At 41.7% G+C, this 22,970-nt stretch overlaps 2 protein-coding genes across 2 annotated transcripts; one reads left to right on the top strand and one right to left on the bottom strand.

The window, feature by feature from the left end:
- Positions 1-219: 219 nt before the first annotated feature.
- Positions 220-13,887, top strand: c7a (complement component 7a). Its single transcript, XM_079688106.1, has 18 exons — positions 220-312; positions 533-594; positions 720-798; positions 999-1,140; positions 6,809-6,953; positions 7,034-7,172; positions 7,560-7,703; positions 7,810-8,053; positions 8,660-8,773; positions 8,869-9,038; positions 9,137-9,365; positions 9,681-9,852; positions 11,358-11,445; positions 11,610-11,742; positions 11,825-12,013; positions 13,033-13,129; positions 13,232-13,416; positions 13,507-13,887. Exons 1-18 carry the CDS (start codon positions 307-309, stop codon positions 13,689-13,691), a joined length of 2,523 nt encoding a protein of 840 aa, XP_079544232.1. The 5' UTR covers positions 220-306; the 3' UTR covers positions 13,692-13,887.
- A 989-nt stretch (positions 13,888-14,876) lies between these two features.
- On the bottom strand, positions 14,877-22,875 carry rgs7bpa (regulator of G protein signaling 7 binding protein a). Its single transcript, XM_079688108.1, has 6 exons — positions 21,925-22,875; positions 20,828-20,994; positions 17,685-17,815; positions 17,110-17,254; positions 16,442-16,512; positions 14,877-16,249 (listed from the first exon to the last, which is right to left on the bottom strand). Exons 1-6 carry the CDS (start codon positions 22,072-22,074, stop codon positions 16,158-16,160), a joined length of 756 nt encoding a protein of 251 aa, XP_079544234.1. The 5' UTR covers positions 22,075-22,875; the 3' UTR covers positions 14,877-16,157.
- Between the last annotated feature and the right edge of the window lie 95 nt (positions 22,876-22,970).

Below are 22,970 nucleotides of genomic sequence, written 5' to 3'. Positions count from 1 at the left end.
TAAGTTTCCTGCCATGACAGCGGAAAGTGTCTGCCATAAGAAAGGTCAATAAGCCTGATAATAAGTGTTATAGTCAGAAGAAGAACAACAGACATAGTTTATCACCCCAAGAGAAAACTGGTTTAGGTTTCACAATGAGCTTTTTGGCAGGAGAATCCAAGGCAAAACGACCAACCCCCAACTCCAACACACACTCCCCTCACATACACCCAATGTCCTTCCAACAGTTTGACTCCATAACAAGAACAACACCAACAAGCCTCCACACCATTTCAAGACTCTTCTGTTTGCTGCTCTTCACCCACCATGAAGGCAAGTAGATGTTACACTCAATAACAATTACAAACACATGTTTCACATTTCTGCAAAACCTCTGACTTATATAACTGAGAACAGATTTTTGAGTTGTAGTATTTTCACTTTTACTGTCTTCTTTTTACTACTGCAACATTTTCTGCCCACAACTTATTCTCTTGTCTTTGTATCTCATTCTGTCTTCTCTTTTCTCTCGTTCTCTTCTTTTTTTCTTCAGAGAATTACTCAACTTCTTTTTGCAGCTTTGCCATGGCTGCTATTCCAGGTCATTTCAAAGGGGTGAATCTGTTTTTGCTTACGGTTTCAACATCAAAAACAAAGAATATGTTTTACAAATATACAATTACTTTTTGGTTTCTTTGTTGTTTTGTTTTATTTATAGAATTACAAATGTTATTCCTTAGGTTTTGTGAACAGAGTGTTCATTGCCAGTGGGGGCCTTATGGCGAATGGTCAGAGTGTGATGGCTGTACCAAATTACAGGTAAAAGGATTCATTTGTAGTATTGACTTGTGCACTTCTCAATGTGTTAATTACCTTAAGAAAATAAAATGTCACATCATGTAGAATTTGGGTAAAATACACATTTTACCAACAAGACTGCTCAATTATATTTTAAATGTATTAATTTTTAGTATATTTTCTTATTTTTTTTATCTTTGCAACATTGTGGTATGTTTCAGACAAGGAGTCGAGCTATGGCAGTACACACTCAGTTTGGAGGGAACCGATGTGATGGGGATCGCAGCGAGACCAGAGCATGTGAAACAACGCAAGGCTGCCCTCTGGAGGAGGGATGTGGGGACAGGTTTCGCTGTCGTTCAGGTTTGAAGTTACAGTAAAGTTCTCCTATTATGCTATTTTTAGGCAGATATTATAGGTGTCAGATATATACAAATATATAAAAAACATGTCTATGAAGTGGTTTGCTCAAAATACCAAACAGATCACCCATTCTAGCCATGCCTCATACCCCTCTATTTCAGCCCTGTTAGAGAAGTGCTGATTCTGGGTTTAAAGCTTCGAAAAAAAAAAGCAAAAGAGGGGGGGGGGGGGGGGGGGGGGGCGGAGTTTATGCTGACTTTCTGATCAGAAGAATTCTATCCAGATACAGCTACATGCTGCCGTGATTAAATGCCATATCATGTTAAAAACCACATCAAGGATTATTTTTGAAACAGTATGGAGCTCAAATGCTTTTTCTCTTGCGGGTTTACCACAAAGTGGGTGAGTACCTTTTTATACCAAGGTTGTTTACACATACTCTCTCCAGTACAGGTTAGCTCTGAGTGTTAGCGATGCTTGCTAATGCAAACAAAGACCATATTAGGTCCAAAACAGTCGGGCATTGTTTCTGATAGCGACGTTTCTGATAGAGCCTTGAGTCCACATTTCCGATATTACGTCATATCGGCAGCAAATCTGGATCAGTTTGTCACGATCTTGGAAACACAAGGTATTGGACTCAAAGGCACGACCCAGGAGACAGAGGTAAAGTATGAGTAAGATACTTTATTCCAAAAACAGGATAATAAATAAGGATCGACACTCTGGATGAGGTGACAAAAAAATTCAAAAAGAAAATCGCTCACTAAGTGAGGAACAAACTTACAAAATAATTTGAGAGCATAAATCAGACTTGAGACAAGGTGAGTAATCGCAGGCACGCTGACTACTTGCATAGAGACAGGACAAGACGAACTGACACAAAACAAGGGGAGACTGGGGAATTTAAACAATAGGTAACTGGGCACAGGTGGAAACAATCAGGGGCGGGGCTGGCGCTGATGAGAGCGGGAGACACACACGGATAGGGAGTCAAGAGCCCTGGAAAGAAACATAATAGATGAGTACCAAAATAAAACAGGAAGTGGGAGACAAGACAAAAAAAAAGACTAAACAAAAACATGAAGCATGACTAAATTCAACATTTTTGACGGGACACAACACTACCCCGCCCTCTAGGGCCGACTCCTGATGGCCCAGGCTGATCATACAAGTCCTGAATGAGGGTCTTGTCCACAATAAATGATGCAGGTACCCAGCCTCTTGCCTCGGGACCGTAACCTTTCCAGTCCACCAGGAATTGCTTGCCTCGACCCCTATTGCGGACCTCCAGCAGCTTACGGATCTCATAAACTTGACCACCTTCAAAGGGCTGGGGCGGTGGAGGTGGCTTGGAGGCGGGAACAAGTGTGCTCTCATACACTGGTTTGATCTTGCTGACATGGAAGGTGGGATGTACTCTCATAGACCTGGGAAGTCGTAGGCGCACAGACACAGGATTGATGACCTTGGACACCGGTAAATTGACCCACAAACATAAGAGCCAATTTCTTGGAGGCAGCATGAAGAGGTAGGTCCTTGGTGGAAAGCCAAACCTTCTGAGCCGGTCTGTAGAGGGGAGCGGCCCTGCGATGGACGTCTGCTACAGCCTTCATCCGAGCCGAACATCTGAGTAGAGACTGGCGAGCACCAGCCCAGATTTGGCGACAGCGTCTAATCATGGCATGGACCGATGGTACTGTTACTTCTCCTTCGTTGACTGAAAACAGCAGAGGCTGGTAGCCATTGGCACAATGGAAAGGAGAGAGACCTGTGGCCGCCGTGGGGAGAGTATTGTGGGCAAACTCAACCCAAGTGAGGTGTCCATTGGACTGAGGGTGATAGCCTTATGACATGCTGACAGTGGCGCCTATGAGCCAGCAAAACTCCTTCCATAATGCGGAAATAAACTGTGGACCCCTGTCGGAAACAATGTCACTAGGAAACCCATGGATCCTAAATACCTGGTTCCTCATGACCTCTGCGGTACCCTTGGCAGAGGGAAGCTTGGTTAGGGGAATGAGATGAGCCATCTTGGAGAACCGGTCCACCACTGTCAGGACCGTAGTTTTGCCTCTGGATGATGGGAGTCCTGTCACAAAATGTGTGACCACCAGGGACGTTGGGGAACCGGCAACGGCTGAAGCAAGCCCATCTTGACCTGGGACGAGGTCTTATTCCGAGCACACATAGGAAAAGCCGCTACGTATTCTGCCACATCTTTCTTCATGGCTGGCCACTAGAACCGCTGCTTGATCCTGAACATGGTCCTTTTAACACCAGGATGGCATGAGAGCACAGACGTGTGAGCCCAGTGGATGACCTTGGAGTGGAGAGACACAGGGACAAACAACAGGTTGTTTGGACACTTGCTAGGTGCCGGGTTCAAAACATTTGCTTGTTTCACGTCTGACTCTACTTGCCAGAAAAACGCTCCGACCACACGGTTTAGTGGAAGGATGGTCTTGGGCTCTACGGCAAGTGGTTCTGGGTCGTAAAGGTGAGACAGAGCATCAGGTTTTTGGTTCTGGGATCCAGGGCGTAAAGAGAGTGTGAAGTGGAACCTACTAAATAAATGGTGTCCACCTGGCCTGGCGAGAGTTGAGGCGTTTAGCTTTTCTAATGTACTCCAGGTTTTTATGGTCTGTCCAGACTAAGAGAGGCTGCTCTGACCCCTCTAACCAGTGTCTCCATTCCTCGAGGGCCACTGCTAACAGTTCTTTATTACCCACATCGTAGTTTTTCTCAGCTGTTGTCAACTTACGCGACAGGTAGGCACACGGGTGCATCTTGTTGTCTTCCACGGACCTTTGAGACAACACCCCTCCAATCCCCTCATTGGAAGCATCGACCTCAACAACAAACTAGCGCTGGGGATTCGGAATGATGAGTATGGGAGCTGTGGTGAACCTTTCCCCGAGGCGCTGGAAGGTGACATCAGCCTGGGGAAAACATTTGAAGGGAACCTTAGGAGAAGTGAGAACATGCAGAGGGGCAGCAACTGAAGTTTCTTATAAACTTCCTATAGAAGTTTGCAAACCCTAGAAATTGCTGAACCTTTTTCCTGGAGTCTGGTGTTGGCCAATTGGAAACTGCACTGACTTTGGCAGGATCCATTTGCATCTGATTAGGTGAGATTATGTTTCCTAAGAAAGACACCGTTTCTGCATGGAACTCACATTTTTCTGCCTTGACGTATAAATTATTTTCAAGCAGTTTCTGCAGAACCTGACGGACATGGTTAACATGGGTCTTAGAGTCCGGGGAGAAAATCAAAATATACAAACAGAAACATTCAAAAACTCCTGCAAAACCTCATTCACAAAAGCCTGAAACACAGCCGGTGCATTGCACAGTCCAAAAGGCATTACTAAGTACTCATAGTGACCACTCTGTGTTGAACCCTGTCTTCCACTCATCCCCCTTCCTTATTCTAACCAAGTGGTATGCGTTTCTCAAGTCTAACTTGGTGAATATTTTGGCAGTTTGAAGCAGTTCGAAGGCAGAGGACATGAGTGGCAGTGGATAGTGATTCTTAACAGTAATGTCATTGAGAGGACTGTAGTCTATGCAAGGTCTCAGAGAACCATCTTTCTTTCCTACGAAGAAAAACCCCGCCCGGTGAAGATGAAGGTCGGATAATCCCTGACTTGAGTGAGGAGGAGATGTAGTCGTCCATTGCTGCTCTCTCTGGTCCTGAGATAGAATAAAGTCTCCCTTTGGGAATGGGAGCTCCCGGTAGAAGATCAATGGGACATTCAAAAGATCGGTGAGGAGGTAGCGACATTCGATTTATTAAAGGCTTCCTTTAAATCGTGGTAACATGGAGGTACTTTCTGTAGGTCAGGATAATCAGGATGATCTTTAATAATCCTACCAGGATCCGTTGGTGCATTAACAGCTCGTAAAAGTTTACATCTGTTTATACAATCTTCCCCCCACCCCTTAATTTCCTCGGAGCGCCAGTCAATGTTTGGGTTGTGGATCTTTAGCCATGGGAAACTCAAAATAATTAGATGCTGAGCAGATTCGAAAATGTGAAACGGCATAGTTTCTGTGTGGTCCTTATTTACAGTGATCTGAATAGGCTCTGTGCAGTGGGTAACTGTGAACAAAAGACAACCGTGTAAGGCACTGGCGTTAATGGGGCGAGATAGCGGAACAGTTTTTCTTTAGCCGTTTGACTATGCCCCAGTCCATAAGACTTTCGTCAGCCCCTGAGTCTATTAGCACTCCTTGGTCAATGGCCTGATTGTTTATGAATATGTTTACCTGGGTAACGGGTAGAGGAGGAAAGTCTGTGGAAAGCTTGCTCACCAGCGCCCACCTCTTAGCTGGTAAGCTCGGTCTTTTCCCGGACATGAGGCGAGTTGGTGATCCAGCTGGCCACAGTAGAAACAGCAGCCCTCCCACAGACGGCACTGCCTCTCCTCCAGAGAAAGCCTGGTCCTGCCCAGCTGCATGGGTTCGTCTGAGTCAAGCGGAGGCGCTGTCCTCCGGTGGTCCGAAGTCGTGGGCTGGACAATTCTTCCTGGTGGAAGGTTTCTCTGAGGGAAGCCCTGGAAACTGGGATGTCTGTCACCGGTGCGCCGGCGCTCCCTCTCCCAAAGTCGGTTGTCGACCCGGATGGACACAGCGATGAGAGACTCCAGGTCCGGTGGCACCTCCAGAGGAGCCAGCTGGTCCTTTATCGGATCTGAAAGTCCAGTCATGAAAGCGTCGCGGAGAGCTGGAGTATTCCACCCGCTGTCCGCTGCCGCCGTGCGAAACTCGATGACATAATGAACCACCTGACGGTTGCGCTGGCGCATCTGTAGAAGTCTTCTGCTGGCCTCTGTAGCAGGCGATGAGTGATCAAATATGTGACTCATAGTGTCATATGAAGTCGGACAGTGAATAGCAAATCTCAGAGTCTCTGGACCATTCTGCGGTAGCCCAGGCTGCAGCTCTCCCCGTTAAATGGGACAAGATAAATACCACCTTTGCATGTTCCGATGAAAAGGCTTCTGGGTTGTGTTGGAAATGTAGATCGCACTGCACAAGGAAGGCTCTGCAGTTAATGGAGTCTCTTGAGAATCTCTCCGGAAGAGCTAGCCGTAATGATGAGGAAACAGCCTGGATCGGGTTGAAAGTGTCAGCAGGATTCTCGGCTGGAGAGAAGTCTGCAGTGGGTGACGTCACCGGAGGAGCAGTCTGCAGATGAGCGATAAATTGATGCATGTGATCCGTCAGCTGTTGTATCTGTGAAGAGACGGAATCTTGGAGTTCGGCCTGGCGTCCTACAAGGTCCTTTACTCCTTGGCTGATTAAGCCCAGCTGCTCCTCATGATGGAAAATCTTCACACCTTGGGCTGACTGGGCGGCATGAAGTGTCCTTGGGTCAGCTGAGTCCATTGTGGTCAGTTCGTTCTGTCACAAACTTGGAAACACAACGTATTGGACTCAAATGCACGACCCAGGAGACATTTCGGCATGGAGGAATAGACAGAGGGTTTTGTTTTCTGACACTTTGTGAGTTCCCTTACACACCCAGGACACATATTTATGTAGAAAAGACATACACAAGTTAATTTAGCATGATAGGAGACCTTTAAACTCTGCTCACTGCTATAATCTTACATAATTAAATAACAATCACTGAGCCGTCCGCATGTCTTCTGACTCACAGGGCAGTGCATAAATCGGGCTCTGCTGTGTAACGGAGATCAGGACTGTGAGGAAGATGGAGACGATGAACAGGTCTGTGTTGTTGAAAAATACATTACATGTGGGACGTCAGTTCCTCCGCCTAGCATCAAGGACCTAGGACTCGGGTATGGGACACATTGTTTGAACACACTCACACAAACATGTACGATGTGCTGTGTAATGGAGACTTTCATTGCTCCTGCAGGTTTGATGTGGTGTCAGGGGAGCGGAGGGGCACTGTCATCAACACAGTGAGCTTTGGGGGGCAGTGCCGCAAGATCTACAGCGGAGTTCATAACACTTTGTACAGACTGCCCCTTAGTACCATCCAGTACAGCTTTTTGGTAAGTCACTCTGGAAACACATACAGTGGCAATTATTATTGTAAAGGGGCCCTGTGTTGATTGTTCATGAATTCCACTGTTAACAGTCAACTTTACAATACATAGATCTAGATCTAGACTATAACTTTTCAGCCTTTTTATTTTTGATCTTTGCATTAGTTATGAGTATTGCACCATGTTCTTCTTTCTTTTTGGCAATTAAAACAATCTCTGTTAAAGTTAAGGAAAGATTGTGGCTATGTTTGAAACATTGCTGTCAAAGATATAACTTGTGGTCAAAATATCCACAGGGTCCCTTTAAATATCCAACATCTAATTTTTGTGAAAAATTCAGAACATTTCTCGATTTAAAATGTTAAATTAACATCGTGAAACCTCTGCTGTCAGGTCAAAGCTCAAAATGACTTCAGTGATGAGACGTTCACCAGTAAATGGCACTATGCAAAGGACATTATCAATAGAGAGAAAGTGACCGGGACAACGACAGGATTTAGAAACTATGACTTTCATGAGACACATGACACGGCTCAGGTGTGTACAAACCTGCATATCGTCACTGTATATTTGATACGTATTAGATTGGTAAAGGCAAAACAAATGAAATGTAACTTTCTCATTGATTTTTTGCTCCTTCTAGAAACAAAAGCTTTTGATTTTAAAGAGTGACATAGAGGTGGCTCAGTTCCAGAGTAACTCCCCTCAGTACCTCCCGTTATCTGAGGAGTTTTGGAAGACACTGGTTAAACTCCCATCAGTCTACGACTACGCTGCATACAGGAATGTGTTGGAGAGGTTTGGAACACACTACCTGTCTGCAGGAAGCCTCGGAGGCTCCTTCAAGGTCATCGCAAAGATTGATGAAGAAACTGAAAAACGGATGGGTGAAGATTCATTAATCATCAGCAGCTTCTTGGCAGGCCTAAATTAAAGAACAGTGAATCTCCAGGAACCAGACAGCATCAGCTTGTCATTTTTTTTTTAATATTCATGATGGAATATGTAGGGCAAAAAGTACCTTTTACCTAACACGCTGGTGTTCACATTCAGATTTCTTCTGATGTTTGCTGGTTTGCGTTTTAACATTATAAAAGTATTATAAGAACTAGCCCTTGTTGGTTCAGTTATGAACAACTTTTTCAATATATATTCTATGGTGTATTTCTATGTATCTATTTAAGAGTTAGTTATCAGATTTCATTTGAAAATGTGAAAGCCAATTTACTTTCTCATCCCTGAAATGTCATGTTATGTCTTCCTCATATAGAAATGAAATAGCAATTATTTTTTAAACACAACTTAACACATACGATATTTACAGTCACACAGGATTTCCAAATTCACATGACCCCTTTAACGTTCTGTGGGTACATTTAACTGGGAAAACTGTAGTTGGATGAAACAGTAATTAGTATTATGAATGAATCTATCCAGTGTGGTTAATATCTGACACTTGCTTTGAATTGTCTTTTTCCTTTGGTTTACCTAAGTCAGCGAAAGCTCTCATTATGATGAATGTGCAAGGACTAAACGCTGGGTTTTTATATTCCCCATCACCCATGTGTCCTGCAAGAGAGACCAAAGTCAAACACAATCAACACCTGGTGAGCTTTTAATGTTACTACAGCAAACATAACAGCACATGAAATAACTTTACATTCTGAATCATTCTGTCATTCTTAATATCTGAATTTTTTAGTGGACATTACAAGGACGTTAAGAGTCCCAAAAGTGGATGTGGAAGGAGGAGGCTCCCAACAAAAAGCCGCCCTTATGCTCATACAGGTGTCTTCTCCTGAAAGGAACTGGGAAATGTACTCAAACTGGGCCGAGTCTGTCGGGTCATTTCCACATGTTATGAAACAAACGGTGAGGAAAAGTAAAATGAATGTAATGTTAGATTTATTTTATTTTAGTGTATCATCTTATCGAATAATACAACCCCTCTGTCCCTCTGGTTCTTGTAGCTGCGGCCCCTGTCAGAGCTGGTGAAGGAGGTCCAGTGTGCCGGGGCGAAGAGGCTGTACCTCCGCAGGGCCATAGAGCAGTACCTCAGTGAGAGCCAATCCTGCCACTGTCGGCCCTGCAGAAACAATGGCATGGTTGTCATGGAAAGAGATGAGTGCAAATGCATCTGTAAGCCTGGCACATCAGGAGTGGCCTGTGAGAAGGGAACTGAAACCGAGGGTCAGCCGGGTTGGTGTTACATTTCAGACACATACTTTACTCCTGCTTTGGTCTTGGTTGAGTTGGTTTGATGTGTTAGTAAGGGAGTCACTCTTCATCGGATAATATCACATACACTGTATTATATTTCTGAATGTAATTTAATTAATTTAACTCCTTTATTGTCATTGTACAGGTACAACTAAATTGATACTAAATATATATCAACAGACAATACAATTAAAATGACATGAAGTTCTAATAACAGTGTTCAATAACAGACAGGTAGTGAAATTAAATTAATTAAATACGGAAATAAATATGTATTCTGTTTCTACTCGTTAGGGGTGATTGACGGTATCTGGGCCTGCTGGTCTGCCTGGTCATCGTGCTCTGGGGTCAAAAGGTCAAGAATTCGCTCCTGCTCTAATCCCGCTCCTCAGAATGCCGGACAACAATGTATCGGAGAACCCACTGAGACATCCGACTGTGAAGACCAAGACATGCAATACTTAAAGTCAGAGCTAGACGTTTTTTGTTTGCAAATATCACATTTTCAATAAGAGGTGCTTTCTAATCAGTGATGCAAATTAGTCGCTTTTCGGCGCCTCCCGCTTTTTTAACGCTGATTTGGGTGACTTGTGTAATTCGTGGAGAACCGAAGAGTTTTCTTTTTTGGGGGGGGGGGGGGGTCAGTCCGTCAGTCCGTCAGTCAGTCAGTCCGTCAGTCAGTCAGTCCGTCCGACTGATGGACGGACAGACAACTTCTCACTTCCAAGAAGAAGAAGAAATCTAGATCGCAAAATAATTCAACAAGCGAGTGCCTGTTTTTCCTGGCCAAGGACAGGTTCATTGAACACAACACGTGTCTTCTCCATAGGTCTTCACGTGGTTATGTCTCGTCTGAAAGTAACGGAGAGCATCGGAACGCCGCTCCAGCTTTTCAAATATTGCAGTACCCATAAGGAGCCGTACACATGCCGCAGTGTTTGCGAGGCTGTGTCTTTAGTTGTAAGCACAGTGGCGATCTGTTGTTATTAGCATCTGGTTAGCTAGCTATGCTAACAAATTTAAAGAGCTTTTCTACAACCAGGTGGAAGAGAGCTCTCTCCTGAGAGGCTCAAATAACCTCAGCTCAGTGAGGTTAAGGCAAACCTTGATATGATCATTATAGTTATTAATGAGACATTAGAGACTAAATTATTAACAGGTATAAAATACTCTATGACAGTAACAAAAAAAAGTTGTTAAAAATAACAAGAATAGAGTTTGAAAGGTGATTTGGTAAAATATCCAAAAAGAAAAATCTGCTTACAGTTCTGTTTCATATGGGTGTTGAAAGATGTATCCATAGATCTCCTCATGTTGCTCTCAAAGTGCACCAGATTGATGCTTTTAACTTCAATATTTTAAAAAAATCTTCCCGGGGGAGCATGCCCCCGGACCCCCCGAGAGGAGGTTAGGTCCCCCCCACTTAAATCATGTTCACATGGATAGGATACTAAACACATTTGCACACATTTTGTGTCCATATCTTTCTGTTTTGGTGGTCATGCCACAACCGTGCACGTGAATGCGTGCATGCATGCGTCAAACATGAGTCATGGTGAGATATCTGGATTAAGAGGTTGCTTTTTCTTTGCACAGCATGAAAGAAAGGCCAAATGAATGGGCTGTGATTTTAGTCTTTTTAAGCAGAGGTTGAGTTCAATAATTTGTACGGCCCTCGGAGGATGTTGTACAAATGTAAAGGAAAAAGGTTCCCCACCCCTGCTGTAAATAATAATAAAAACTCTTGATTTATAACTTAACATCTCTGTCTCCTATTGATCTGAGTAAATTATAAAGAACAGCCAGTTCATTGAAGGATTATAGCACAGGCCATTGTCAGATGGTATATTACGCTGTTTTTTTCCTGCTTCGAATAGTTCTCTCTTTTTTCACCATACCTGTGTTTGCATCACTGCTAATAGATGTCATCAATATGCAGTAATAAATCATGCTATCAACTGTTTTTCACAGAACTATGGAGCCTCAGTGCTTTGACCAAACTCTCCCATCAAGCCAGACCTGTGGAACACCGCCTGCTCTGATCAATGGCTACATCCTGGTAAATATTAAGCCAAACTTGAACGTTTTCTTACATTTAATATTTTGCATTGGTTATTGTTATTTTAGTCCCTAATTTCTGTTATTTTTTAAGAGATTTCTGAGCAGAAATCCGAACTGAAACATGGAACTGAATCACCTTTTTGTAACCCAAATGTTTCACAGGTCCCTAAGGACATCTACCTTGTGGGTAGTAAGGTTGACTACACCTGCACAGAAGGTTTATATCTTGTTGGTTTTGGCACCATTGAATGCACTGCTAGTCAAACCTGGTCTGCGAAGCCTGGACCGTGCACAAGTGAGCAACCATTACTAGTGTTCAACATTACGATCACAATGTATTACAATTGTACTGTGTTTAACTCTACATTTCCCCCCAGATGCTAGGTGCACCATAGATTCCCTTGATGAGGATGTAATTGCCTCTCCTCAACAAGAGGTCTACGGCATTGGGGAGTCAGTCACTTTGTCTTGTCCAGAAGGCAGACAGCTAATAGGAGAAGCAACTCTTATCTGTGACCCCAGTCTGCATTTTTCACCAGACCCAGCGGACATCAAATGCAGTCCAGGTACACATTTTAATTTAAGTTTCATAAAAATAGCCTATTGACAGCGTGGAGCTGATGTCTAAAACTACATGACTGCATTTTAATGTATCCTATCACTGTGAAGTTAGTTTTAAGTTGGATATTTTGACAGACATTCAGAGGACAGTTAGCTCCCATCCTTAGCATTCGGAAACAAGTAGATTGTTGCTTTTATTTGCTTTCAGTGGTCTATTGTTTTTATTATAAGGCTGTTATTTATTTTTTAATTATTACGTTTATTCTGGTTTGTTTTGTGTTTGTATCTTGTATTTTAAATGTATTTATATTATGTTGTGTGAGCTTATCTCTCTGTACAGCACTTTGGTCTGAAGGTTTTAAAGTGCTATATAAATAAAGTTGGATTGGATTGGATTGGATCCAAGCCCTCACTCTAAACCACAGGGTTGGACTAAGGGACTATCAATAAACTATCATTTCAATTACACAAAACCAGGTTTATGTTCAGTATCTCCATGTTAACTTGCACATAGTTGTGAAAATTATGCAAGAGAAAATAAAATGTATTTGGACTAAAATAAAGCAAACTAGGTTTCCTACTAAAAAAAGTAGCATTATTGAATACACTGTTGCCCATAAAGTTGGAATACAATATGTTTTACCTCTTGATCAAATGATTGTTTGTGTAAATAGGCATAAAAAGAGGAATGTGTCTGAAAACAAAAATATTCCAACTTTAGTTATATGAAATAGAAGAAGCACTACAATCTAATATATATCTAATGTGTCTTATTTGTTATTCATAATAATATTTGGTATGGATTTAAAGCTATAATTCAAAGTCAATGGGTCAGATGACATAAAAAAAACTGAAATTATTTTCACGCTGTTACCTCCATGAATGTCTGTTGAATATCCAACCTAAAACTAACTTCATTGTGGTACCCTATTCTTTACTGGTCCATATATTGTATTTCAATCACTGCATGCATGTAAAAGCTACTCAGTTACCAATGTAACAGAGTGTGCGATGAATCCCACAGTCACTGGGTCTCAAACACCCACCTCTTCGCTCCAATGTCAACCCTGGGAGAAGTCATCCAGAGGAAAATGTGTTTGCAAAATGCCTTTCGAATGCAGGTATGTTTACTCAAACAGCCATCACTTTGGCCATGTGATGTTTCTAAATTGGACCAATTTGGTTTATTGGTCTTATGGTTTGTATTTGATGATTGTCAACAGTTCATCTTTGGAGGTGTGCGTCACTACCTCTAGGAGCAGAAGCCCAGTCCTTCTGAACGTGTGCAAAATGCAATCACTGCAGTGTTTGGGGAAGAACCACACGTTGGCAGAGGAAAGCTCCTGCATGTGGCCGCAGCGCATCACAACAGACTGCACCTACTGTCACATCTGGGAGACCTGTGATGGTGGGGACACCTCAAAGTCATACAAACCATGATGACACAGAGTATTTGTACTGTGCATTGATCTTATCCATCTTCACAACTTTCTTTCAGATCAAACCAATGCGTGTCGCTGTAAGGAGTCTGCAGATTGCCTAACCCCGGGATCAAATGTCTGTGTTCAAGTTGGAGAAGATGCAAGTGCAGCTTCTCAGACCATGAGCGAGTGTGAAGCAGGACAGCGGCGTTGTAAGGGAGAAAAGGTTACAGTTGTCAGTATCCTGCCTTGTGCTGCCTAACAATGCAAGAAGAGTGTCTGACCTTATGACCTTATATCTCCCCTTTTGTTTACACATGAATCCTCTATAACACAATCCTCATATGTTTCCAGTAAATTAGTATTGTATCACCACATGTACAAGTACACAGTAATGCATGTAAACAGCTATTATGTAAAACAGTATAAAGACAATAAATAAACAGCAATAAACACCAGCCAAGTTGGATTTATTTTCAAAAATGAATATTGACAGAGATATGTGTATAATCATTACAGAGAAATGTTGTTGACTGTTGTTGAGTTGCATACGCAATACACTACTGTACATAAAGTAGTAAAGAGTTGTTTTGTAACCTCAAGATAATAGATGAAAAACGTGTAATTGCCTGAGATGATCTATTTAAAAAAAAAAGTATTGTGCTTACTTAACCAGACAGGTCTCAGCATGCCATCAAAACCCTGCTGAAAATGTGTTTTCGCCAACCGCTAGCTGCCGTCTGATGGTGTGAGTGCATGTGTTTTATATTGACAGTTCATGGTCTCAGCCAGATCCTTGATGCCTTCTCTTCACACAAACAGGCTTATTGTCAGCAGATGTGTGACCATCAGTAACAGCCTGTTGAACAGAAAGGCTAGTGGGTGATTGGAAGGTGTTGAGAAATGGTCGAGAGGGAGCACACATGGTCTACTCTTAAATGGATGCAACTGAAATACAGGGTTTTTCTGAGTGAAAAAGGAATATTCAGGAATGCAAAGTTAGGCTTTAACGATGAAGGATAGGAAATATACAGTCATGTGACAAAATAGAGATAAAAACAAGTTTACAAATTGATGTAGGAAAACAATTTGATAGTCAGTAAGAGATGCATCTACAGATTGTAAGATGCTACTGTCCTTTTACTCATCTCATAAAAAACATGTTATTCCTAAAAGTTAACTTTTCATGAGTTAGGAAAAGAGTAAACGATATGTAGTAAACATTTGGGACAATTTGTGGTTTCTTCTATGAAAGAAACCATGCAGCCACTGATCATGCTGAGAGAATGTTGAAGTATAACTGTAAAAAAAAAGTACTTTATTTCAGCAGCAAAAGTAAGTGACCTGCTCCCTTCTTAGGTTTGGTAGTTTAATCTTTCCTTCTCTCTTGTTTTCACTCGATTCCTCCACCCCCCCAGTAGTAAAACCAACAACTGCCTTTTATGATCAGGCTTTTCTGTATCTCTATCACTCTTTGTCCTCTTGTTACCCTCCCACATTAAAATGTTTACTCTACAAACAGGGTTAAGACTGGGACAATCCAAAGCAAACTGAAGAAATACAAAAATAGCAATAGAGTCATTTTTGAGGTGTGTATCCCAAAATATGAATGATGATTAACTATCACCTATGTTGCAATCCATTTAATTGTTTTAGATGTATTTCCCAACACTTTAACAACCAGATGTTTCAGAACAGTTTGGCATTTTTGATTGTTTGTCTCCACCAAGTGGACACTTCACTGGATTACATGCAAAGAAATACAAAGACTAGCTTATAAGTTTCAATAACAAAAGTTTTTATTAACAATGTAAAATGACCTATATCAGCTCTGACTACTGAACCTCCACCGTGCCCTAAACATTGATCACTATCATTAATAAGCAAGACCATGCTGTCTCACCTCAGACAGAGGGAGACCCTTCCTGCTTCTGCCAACTAACAGAATCTCTGCTAACCATCTCCATCCTTGAAAATAATTCAGAGAGTAGTGCGTAAAGAGTATGTGTATATACAATTCTAATGTCTCAATGTATAGATAGATATTGTGTGCAAAGAAGTTTTCTTTTTGAGTATTGTATCATATATTCCATTCTGAAGCTGGAAAAGTTTAAGTTGGATACAGGTACTTGGTTTATGGAAGACTAAATTAAGTACATTAAGAAGAAGAAACAGCAAGTAACAGAAAACAGAGACTGTAACACACAACAAACTTACTCTGCACAAACCTGTCATCTCAGCTTAGACATACGAAGGTATAACTTTGTCTTTGCAAGCACCGTCCTTAAAGAATTGGATTGGCGTCTAATTATAAGTTATCACATTGTTTCTGACAAAACTGACAATTATATTCCCTTTTTTAAAAACATGAATCTTCATTTCATTCACCCAGGTTTGTGGAAGTAATGAACATTGACATTATTTCAAATAACCTCTCATTCTCTTTTACATTGGACAAGCAGATATCTGACTTAATTGACCAAAAAAGGGAAAGTTTGTTGCAAAATATCTTAAAATATATGTTCATGACTTTTGTTTTCATTACAATGCAGTTACAATTCTTCTTTGTATTACAAAATAAAATTATAAAATGGGCAGCCGTTAAAAAAAAGAGAAAGAGACAATTTATTTGAAAATGGCAGTAATAGATTGGTGGGAGACACAAGTGGTGAAGGACAGTGGGTAATGGTGTCTTTGTTACCGCCTCCTACCCACAAAGGCGGGGCCCTTAGCTGGTTACCAGGCAACAGAGCCCAAAGAACCGCCTCTTCCTCTGTCGGACCAGAGGGTAGGGAGTCAGGTTCAGTAAACTGCTGTCGTCTGGGCACAAGAACACACAGCAGAAATGTTTAAAGTTTTAATCATGTTTCTTTTTTGTATTCACTCTTGATCCCAATACATCTTCTATGCTTTCGGAGCAGGAAGGGTTTCAAAGTGTCACTGCTCTATGGGGTTGAGGTGTGGGGGGGATGTGTCTGTTAGAGTTAAGGTAAAGTTTGATTTGTATCTTACCTTGGTTCTTCAATGGTAAAGGCATTGTCTCCCTGAGTTTACTGAGAAGGTTTTTCATCTCTCTCATATCCCTGCAACAACACAAAGGACATATTTACACTCACACACACGCCTCACATTTTTGACGCATCGTCTAAAAATGCAACCTAAAAACCTACTTAGTAGTAAAAATGTATTATTGTATAATACAATACTTTCTTTAATAATCATTTAAAGCACAGCACACTCTGAGACTTTCGGATACAACTCCTGTGATATTTATATGTATTTCTATATTATATCTTATTTTAAGATTTGATTCTAAAGTTGTATTCATTGTTAAAGTTATAAAAAATGCTACATTCCATTAGCCTACATTTTTGTCTGGTTTAGAGTAAAATATTTGCATATATTTTAACTGTTGTAATAATGTGGGTTGGCATAACTCCTGTTATCTTTTTTTGACTAAAAAAATTACATTTGATCTTCAAATCCAATTGAAAATTACCAACTATTACATCATTAGTGAGGTTCAAAAGAAGAACATGTGAGGTGTGATTGACTAAAAAAACGTTTTAACTACATACTGTATGTGTATTTTTTTTAAACAAGGAGCATCTACAATTATTGACACCAAAAAAACGTTGTCACACACAGAGGGACGCATTTCATTTTGTGTCTACCTATACCTTTCAATGTTCTCTATGTCATTGGCCACCAGCCAGCAGAGCTGAGGAAAGTCGGTGGGGGAGGAGGAGGTCTCCTCGAGGATGGGGATGTCCGAGCTGTCCTCCGTCTTATTGTCCCCTCCAGTGGGGCCGCAGCCATCCTTACCTAAAGCACACAGAGAGCAGCTAGCCTTTAGCATGTAGCACCACTACACACATTAGAAAACAAGGAAAACAAGGGTGGGAACAAAATAAGAAGAGTTGACATACAATTAGCCATCAGATTACATGATAATTGTTTAACATTAGTGCTGCTTTATATCTGTAGACAAATATTCAGGTCTGTTGATCAGGTTGCTGTTGGTAGAATAGGAATGGTGGTGAAGTTTTGGATGTTAATCTGTTCAATAAAACATGGTAGAAAGCTGAAAATCAATAATTACATCTGAAAAGTTTCAAATATGCCAGTGTGTGATTGTCTCGTGTTTTATTTGTTGAGAAATCATTTTAAAAATAGAAGTAAATCATGCTGTGTATAAACTAGCTAGCACACATGCATAAATACAAACATTCTAAAATCGTCTTTGTGTATTAACCTTTCCTGTGGAGCTGCAGGGAGCCCAGCAAGCAGACAGACTTGAGCATCTCAGTGATGAACATCTCGAGACAGCACTGCAGCTGGATGAAGAGCCGACAGATCTCAGGGTGGATCTCCCCGTCCTCCGGCCTGAAACGGTTCATAGTTCGAACACAGCAAGTTTGTAAGCGAGCTGGAACTTGATGAACTACGGAAACATTAAAGCGACTTAATGAAAACAAATTAAAATGATAGTTCCGTTTAGGGATAAAGGTAATGGATAGCATCTTCACGTTTCTTTGTATGTTTAACAAAGTTTACTGTTGAGTTATGCATTGGTGACCTCAGTAACTTGATGTGCGTGTGCTAATCTAAACTCTTACATTTGTAGCAATTCCACTTTAAAGCCCTATATTAATGTTCAACATATAGTTTCCAAATTGCATGCAGGTACATACAAAAAGACTCTCTCCAAATCTCGTTAACCATGAGAAAAGTGAAATAGTTGATAATGGTAATAATTGATAAAACCAAAACCCAATGCCCTTTAATATAATTACACAGACTGAATTATTGATGTGTGGCTATTACAAGTAATACTTCCATCTTTCAACATAACATTTTCTATGCCACATCATAAGCAGCAACAAAACTATTGAGTATCACAATTGCAGTAACCTGACGAGTTAGGCTGCTTGTGATAACTTCAATTTGATCTCTAACCTGAACAATAACTATAAATCCTAATAGCAGCAGCTCAGCTCAGAAGAGGTAATAAACTCACATACATATAAAACCTTGTCCATTCTTTACCAAATGCACACTAACAGACGAGCCATATAGTTTGCGTTATTGATGAACCCATTTTTTTTGCAGCGTAAAATGTCAAAATTGCTACTGTCTGGATTTGCTTGGTTATTTTATAGTGTGTTCATATGTTAGTCTGATAATGTATAAATACAATGCAGTGGAAAACATAAGAACCTCATCTGAGTATCATTTATTTACCCAAAGCGGATCACTAGCCTTTATGAGACACTGCAGTAGCTTTACAGCCATATAAACCTGGTGTTGAACAGACAGGTGATATCAAGATGCTGTGATATCAAAAGGGAAAGTGACAGCGATGAAAGGCGAGAAACTTGCACCTGGTGCAAACACTTCTCACATAAATAACGTTGTTGCATTTCCCTCTTGGAAAAGATGGCTTTTCCTTCCTATCCATCGTTTGCCACAGCGATGCCTTCTAAAGTACTGTTGCTACAGCACAGCTGTCATCAATGCTATCCTGCTTATCAGCTTTCCTCTAGCACATCGGAGTGGCCCGCATCACTCAAGCAATTCAGACACAGGCTTTATTTGATTAAATGGGAATGATCTGTGCTGTCTAATTCAAGTGCTGTAAATCTCATAGTGGGGAACGACACCAAAATGGTCTGAGAGCTTTTAGAGAAGGAGCTTTAGAGTATGTGCTGGTGATGATTATGACAATCATGTTGATGCCATTATCAGTAGGGACTTAGAGTTCTCTCTAAAGCTGCTGCATCGTCTCTATTTCTATAGCAGCAGCAGGAAATCAAGGTACAGTGTTATAATTGATAGTACTTGTTTCTCTTGGAGGTATTACTGTATAGTATAATTGCAACATATTGGAAAAAGAGTATACAGAACTGTTCTGTTTCTCCAAAGATTTAAGTATGAAGTTATTAAAGCTTTGCTATAAAAAGCAAATGAGACACCCCTGTTCAATGGATGTTGTATGATTCATGCCTCTGCATGACAGGAAACATGCAAGAAACATGCTTGCTGGCTAACCATGAGTGTGTCACACAAAGACCCCGTACATAAATGGAAAGATTTTGTAATGCATGTAAGAGACAGTCAAGGATGTGCATTCATAAATGGCTGCAAGATGTAGCAAGTGGATTAATTATTGAGCTAGGAAATGGGTTATAGAGCAGAGAACAGCCTACAACACATGTTAAACTCAGCATTGTAAAAAATGTGGCAGACTAATATTTTATGGGAGGGCATTCAATGATCAGAGGTCTCTAATGAATGTGTATGCCTGGAATAAGGAGGAACCCAATAGGGCTTAGGCTTTGGAAAGCACATAGCACTGCAGAGCATCCTCCAAATCTCTCTTACCACTGGCATTACTTTATCCGATTGTTATTTAAGTAAGTTTGAGATTGCCAAATCAGCTGGCATCTTAGCTTCAGTGAGGACATTCAAATCCCAAGCCTCACTTTGCCCTTCTTACACTGGCACCAATGTGGAGTAGATTATGCTCAATGGAGAGAGCAGGCCAAGTCAACAGACACGTCAGGCGTCTAGCACAGCCTCTATCTTCGACATAAACCACTATTATAAATAAAACTTGTAATATTTTCTTTGGTGCATCAACTATTTCATTATTAAAGCTAAGGATCAAAGATATTCTGCACAAGAGAAAATAATAACATCCGTTTTTGAAAAGCATGATCAAATGACAATAACAGAGACAACCTACACACACACACACACAAACACACACACACACACACACACACACACACACCCACACACACACACACACACACACACACACACACACACACACACACACACACACACACACACACACACACACGGTCACTCTGACAATACATTAAAGCAGAAATGCAAAAGTCCTCAACTGCACATTATTGATAGCCTACTATTATTATCTCAGATATTGACGAGGGAAGCATTCAACTTCATGCATTAAGGTTTTAGGCCCCAGCTAATGGGAAGCGGTCAGTTAGAGCATGTTGTTGTAATTGCTTCCTGGTAAAGCTCTCTCACTAACAATTAGAGACATCACTTTAAAATAAAAAAAAGGCTAATCTCATGTTCTGTGCTCCCAAAACTCTTTATCCACTTCAAGCTCACTAGCTTCACTTTAATGGGACAGACCCTTTAGCTTTCCTCGAAGTTAAGAGGAGCAGGCCTAAGTATACATGTGCCTAAAACGGGGACGCTTATGTAAATTAAAGATGTGCTTTGTTAAAAGTAGCTACTTTATAACTTTAGGCACAGCACTGTAGCAGAGCGCCCCATTTGGTGCACTTTCAGCACCATGGATAGCGCGTAGCAAGATACTAATGTTCAGCACCGTGGACAACGTCTGTGCCAACTCACCCTGATATCAAGGAGAGACTGTGGTGAGCAGCTCGCGCCATTTCGCAGCCTTTAGTTCGGGTCTTCAGCAATTCGGCCCGTAAAGAAGGACAGTCCACAGTGATTTCGCCAATGGAGATGACCAGTTCACGGTACAGAGCCACAAGCGTGTTGAACTCTTGGACGATCTGTGATACAATTAATGAGATAATAAAATATGTTATTCCGAAAACGACTTGGTCAAATAAGTACCATACAAACATAACAATGCTCTTTTGGCCCCCTTTTCTTCTCATTTAAGTAAAACAATCTTTATCTTTGGCTTTCTTCTTGACTTGTTAACATAAAAAAGTGTCAGTCAAGACGGAAATGCTGAGCAGTATTATATCCAGCCTCACTATTCTTTTCCCCTCACTGAGGCAATATAATGTGCCAGCAGGTTCCCGGCTGCATGCTTCAATAGTATTTAAGAACATTTTTACATTGCACATTACGGAGTAAAAAAAAAAACGATTGTCGTTCAAATTGTCCACAAATTCAGAGTGTATGATGAATGTATTGATTTTATTTTTCATTGTCCCATTATGCTACATTTGGTTGTTTGCACAATCTCAGATCTTGGGTTCAGGGCAAACACATTTCGTTCATTTTGTGCAATTCCTGCATAGCATCCTGCTGCACTCCTGTGTATGAGGCTCCATGACGTTCACAGATGTTTGAAAGGGTAAATACATATATTCGTGCCAAAATCTGTCAAAACACGGGACCTCTGTGCAAGGATCATAGACACCTCCGTGGATAATCTTGTAATTCAGGCAATTTTGATACCAGCCAAATTCACCTGGAGCTTTGCACACTCCAAATGCAAATCACACAGTCAATCTGCACGCAGAGATGATCTGTTTGGATTCACTCCCAACAAAGCAATGTAAATGCAAAAAGCTATTTTTAGGCACCCAGCCCGGGTTACAGGCTTTTCTTTGCAGCTACTAACAGCTTTCGCCTGTGCATTCTGCCTGCACGGGATAGTCGATCGTCTTGGAACAAAGACATGTTGGGATAATAACATCACTCATTATCAGAGGCACCATGCAGTCATTGACGTGTCGCAAACCTACCATTCTGCAGTCGGCCACGGCGCGCTGGGCTTTGCGGGTACTTTCGGTGCTCTCCCTCCTCTCTGGGTCGCGGGAAGGAGGCTTGCCGATTTGGAAGATGTTCCCGGCTGATCTGGGGCGGTTTTTGCGCCCATTCGATGCAGAACTCATGCATACACATCCACTAATAAAACAGCCCTAATACAGAACGGCTTTGTATTATTTCCCAACCAAACTCCACCACTTTCTCTGTTCCTGCCTCACTAGCCCGCACCTTATTGTTCACCTTATTATCTCCGATTACGCTGAATTCACCTTCGCCAACTGCTGGCTGGGTCAAGCCTCGTTTATTGTTATTGCTCCGTCTATCTCTTGCCTTCCTTCTCTCTAGAGTGGGAGACGAAGTAAATATGTTCCCAGACGAGCCTCAGAGCGCAGGAGAAGTACCGGATGAGCGCCTGCGACTCCTCTCCGCATTGCCTTGACTGCGACGGGGCGCAAGTCACCTTCACTCCAGCAGCACACGGTGCACAGTGAAGACTTCACACCCAACCCGGAGCCCAGCTAGCTGAGTTGTTTTCTCTGACGCACCGATGTCGGAAGGAGACGATCGCATTCACGGATATTCTCCAAATGCAACCATTTTTTATGATTGCGAGTTTCCATTAAGCACCAATAAGACGGGCAATAACGATATTGTCTTCGCTGCAATACCTTCTTTTTTTTTGACGAAATAACACTGCCAATGTCCCGGCTGATAATTCTACAGCTCCCTACGCGACACCTAAAGCTTCTGTGTTGGGGAAAATCTGAACGCAAAGAAACAAAAACTTAATCGTCTGGTATCGTGGTGTCAATTATGCTCCCAGCGTCTGATCCTTCGAGTGTTTCCGGCTGGTTGGGCAGGCCTGTATCTAACCTTGGAGAGGCAGAAGAAGACGAGCAGTTGCTACAGGCCTGACGTGGCTCTGTATCTGGCAGCACTGCGCACCCAAAGGACGGAATACTAATATGGCCCATCCAGTCAAACCCCCGCCCCGAGCTGTTACCTATTTGAGCTCCTTAAC

This window comes from Notothenia rossii (assembly GCF_949606895.1).
Source record: "Notothenia rossii genome assembly, chromosome: 6".
Classification (NCBI taxonomy): domain Eukaryota; kingdom Metazoa; phylum Chordata; class Actinopteri; order Perciformes; family Nototheniidae; genus Notothenia; species Notothenia rossii.
This window is presented reverse-complemented; position numbering and strand designations above follow the sequence as displayed.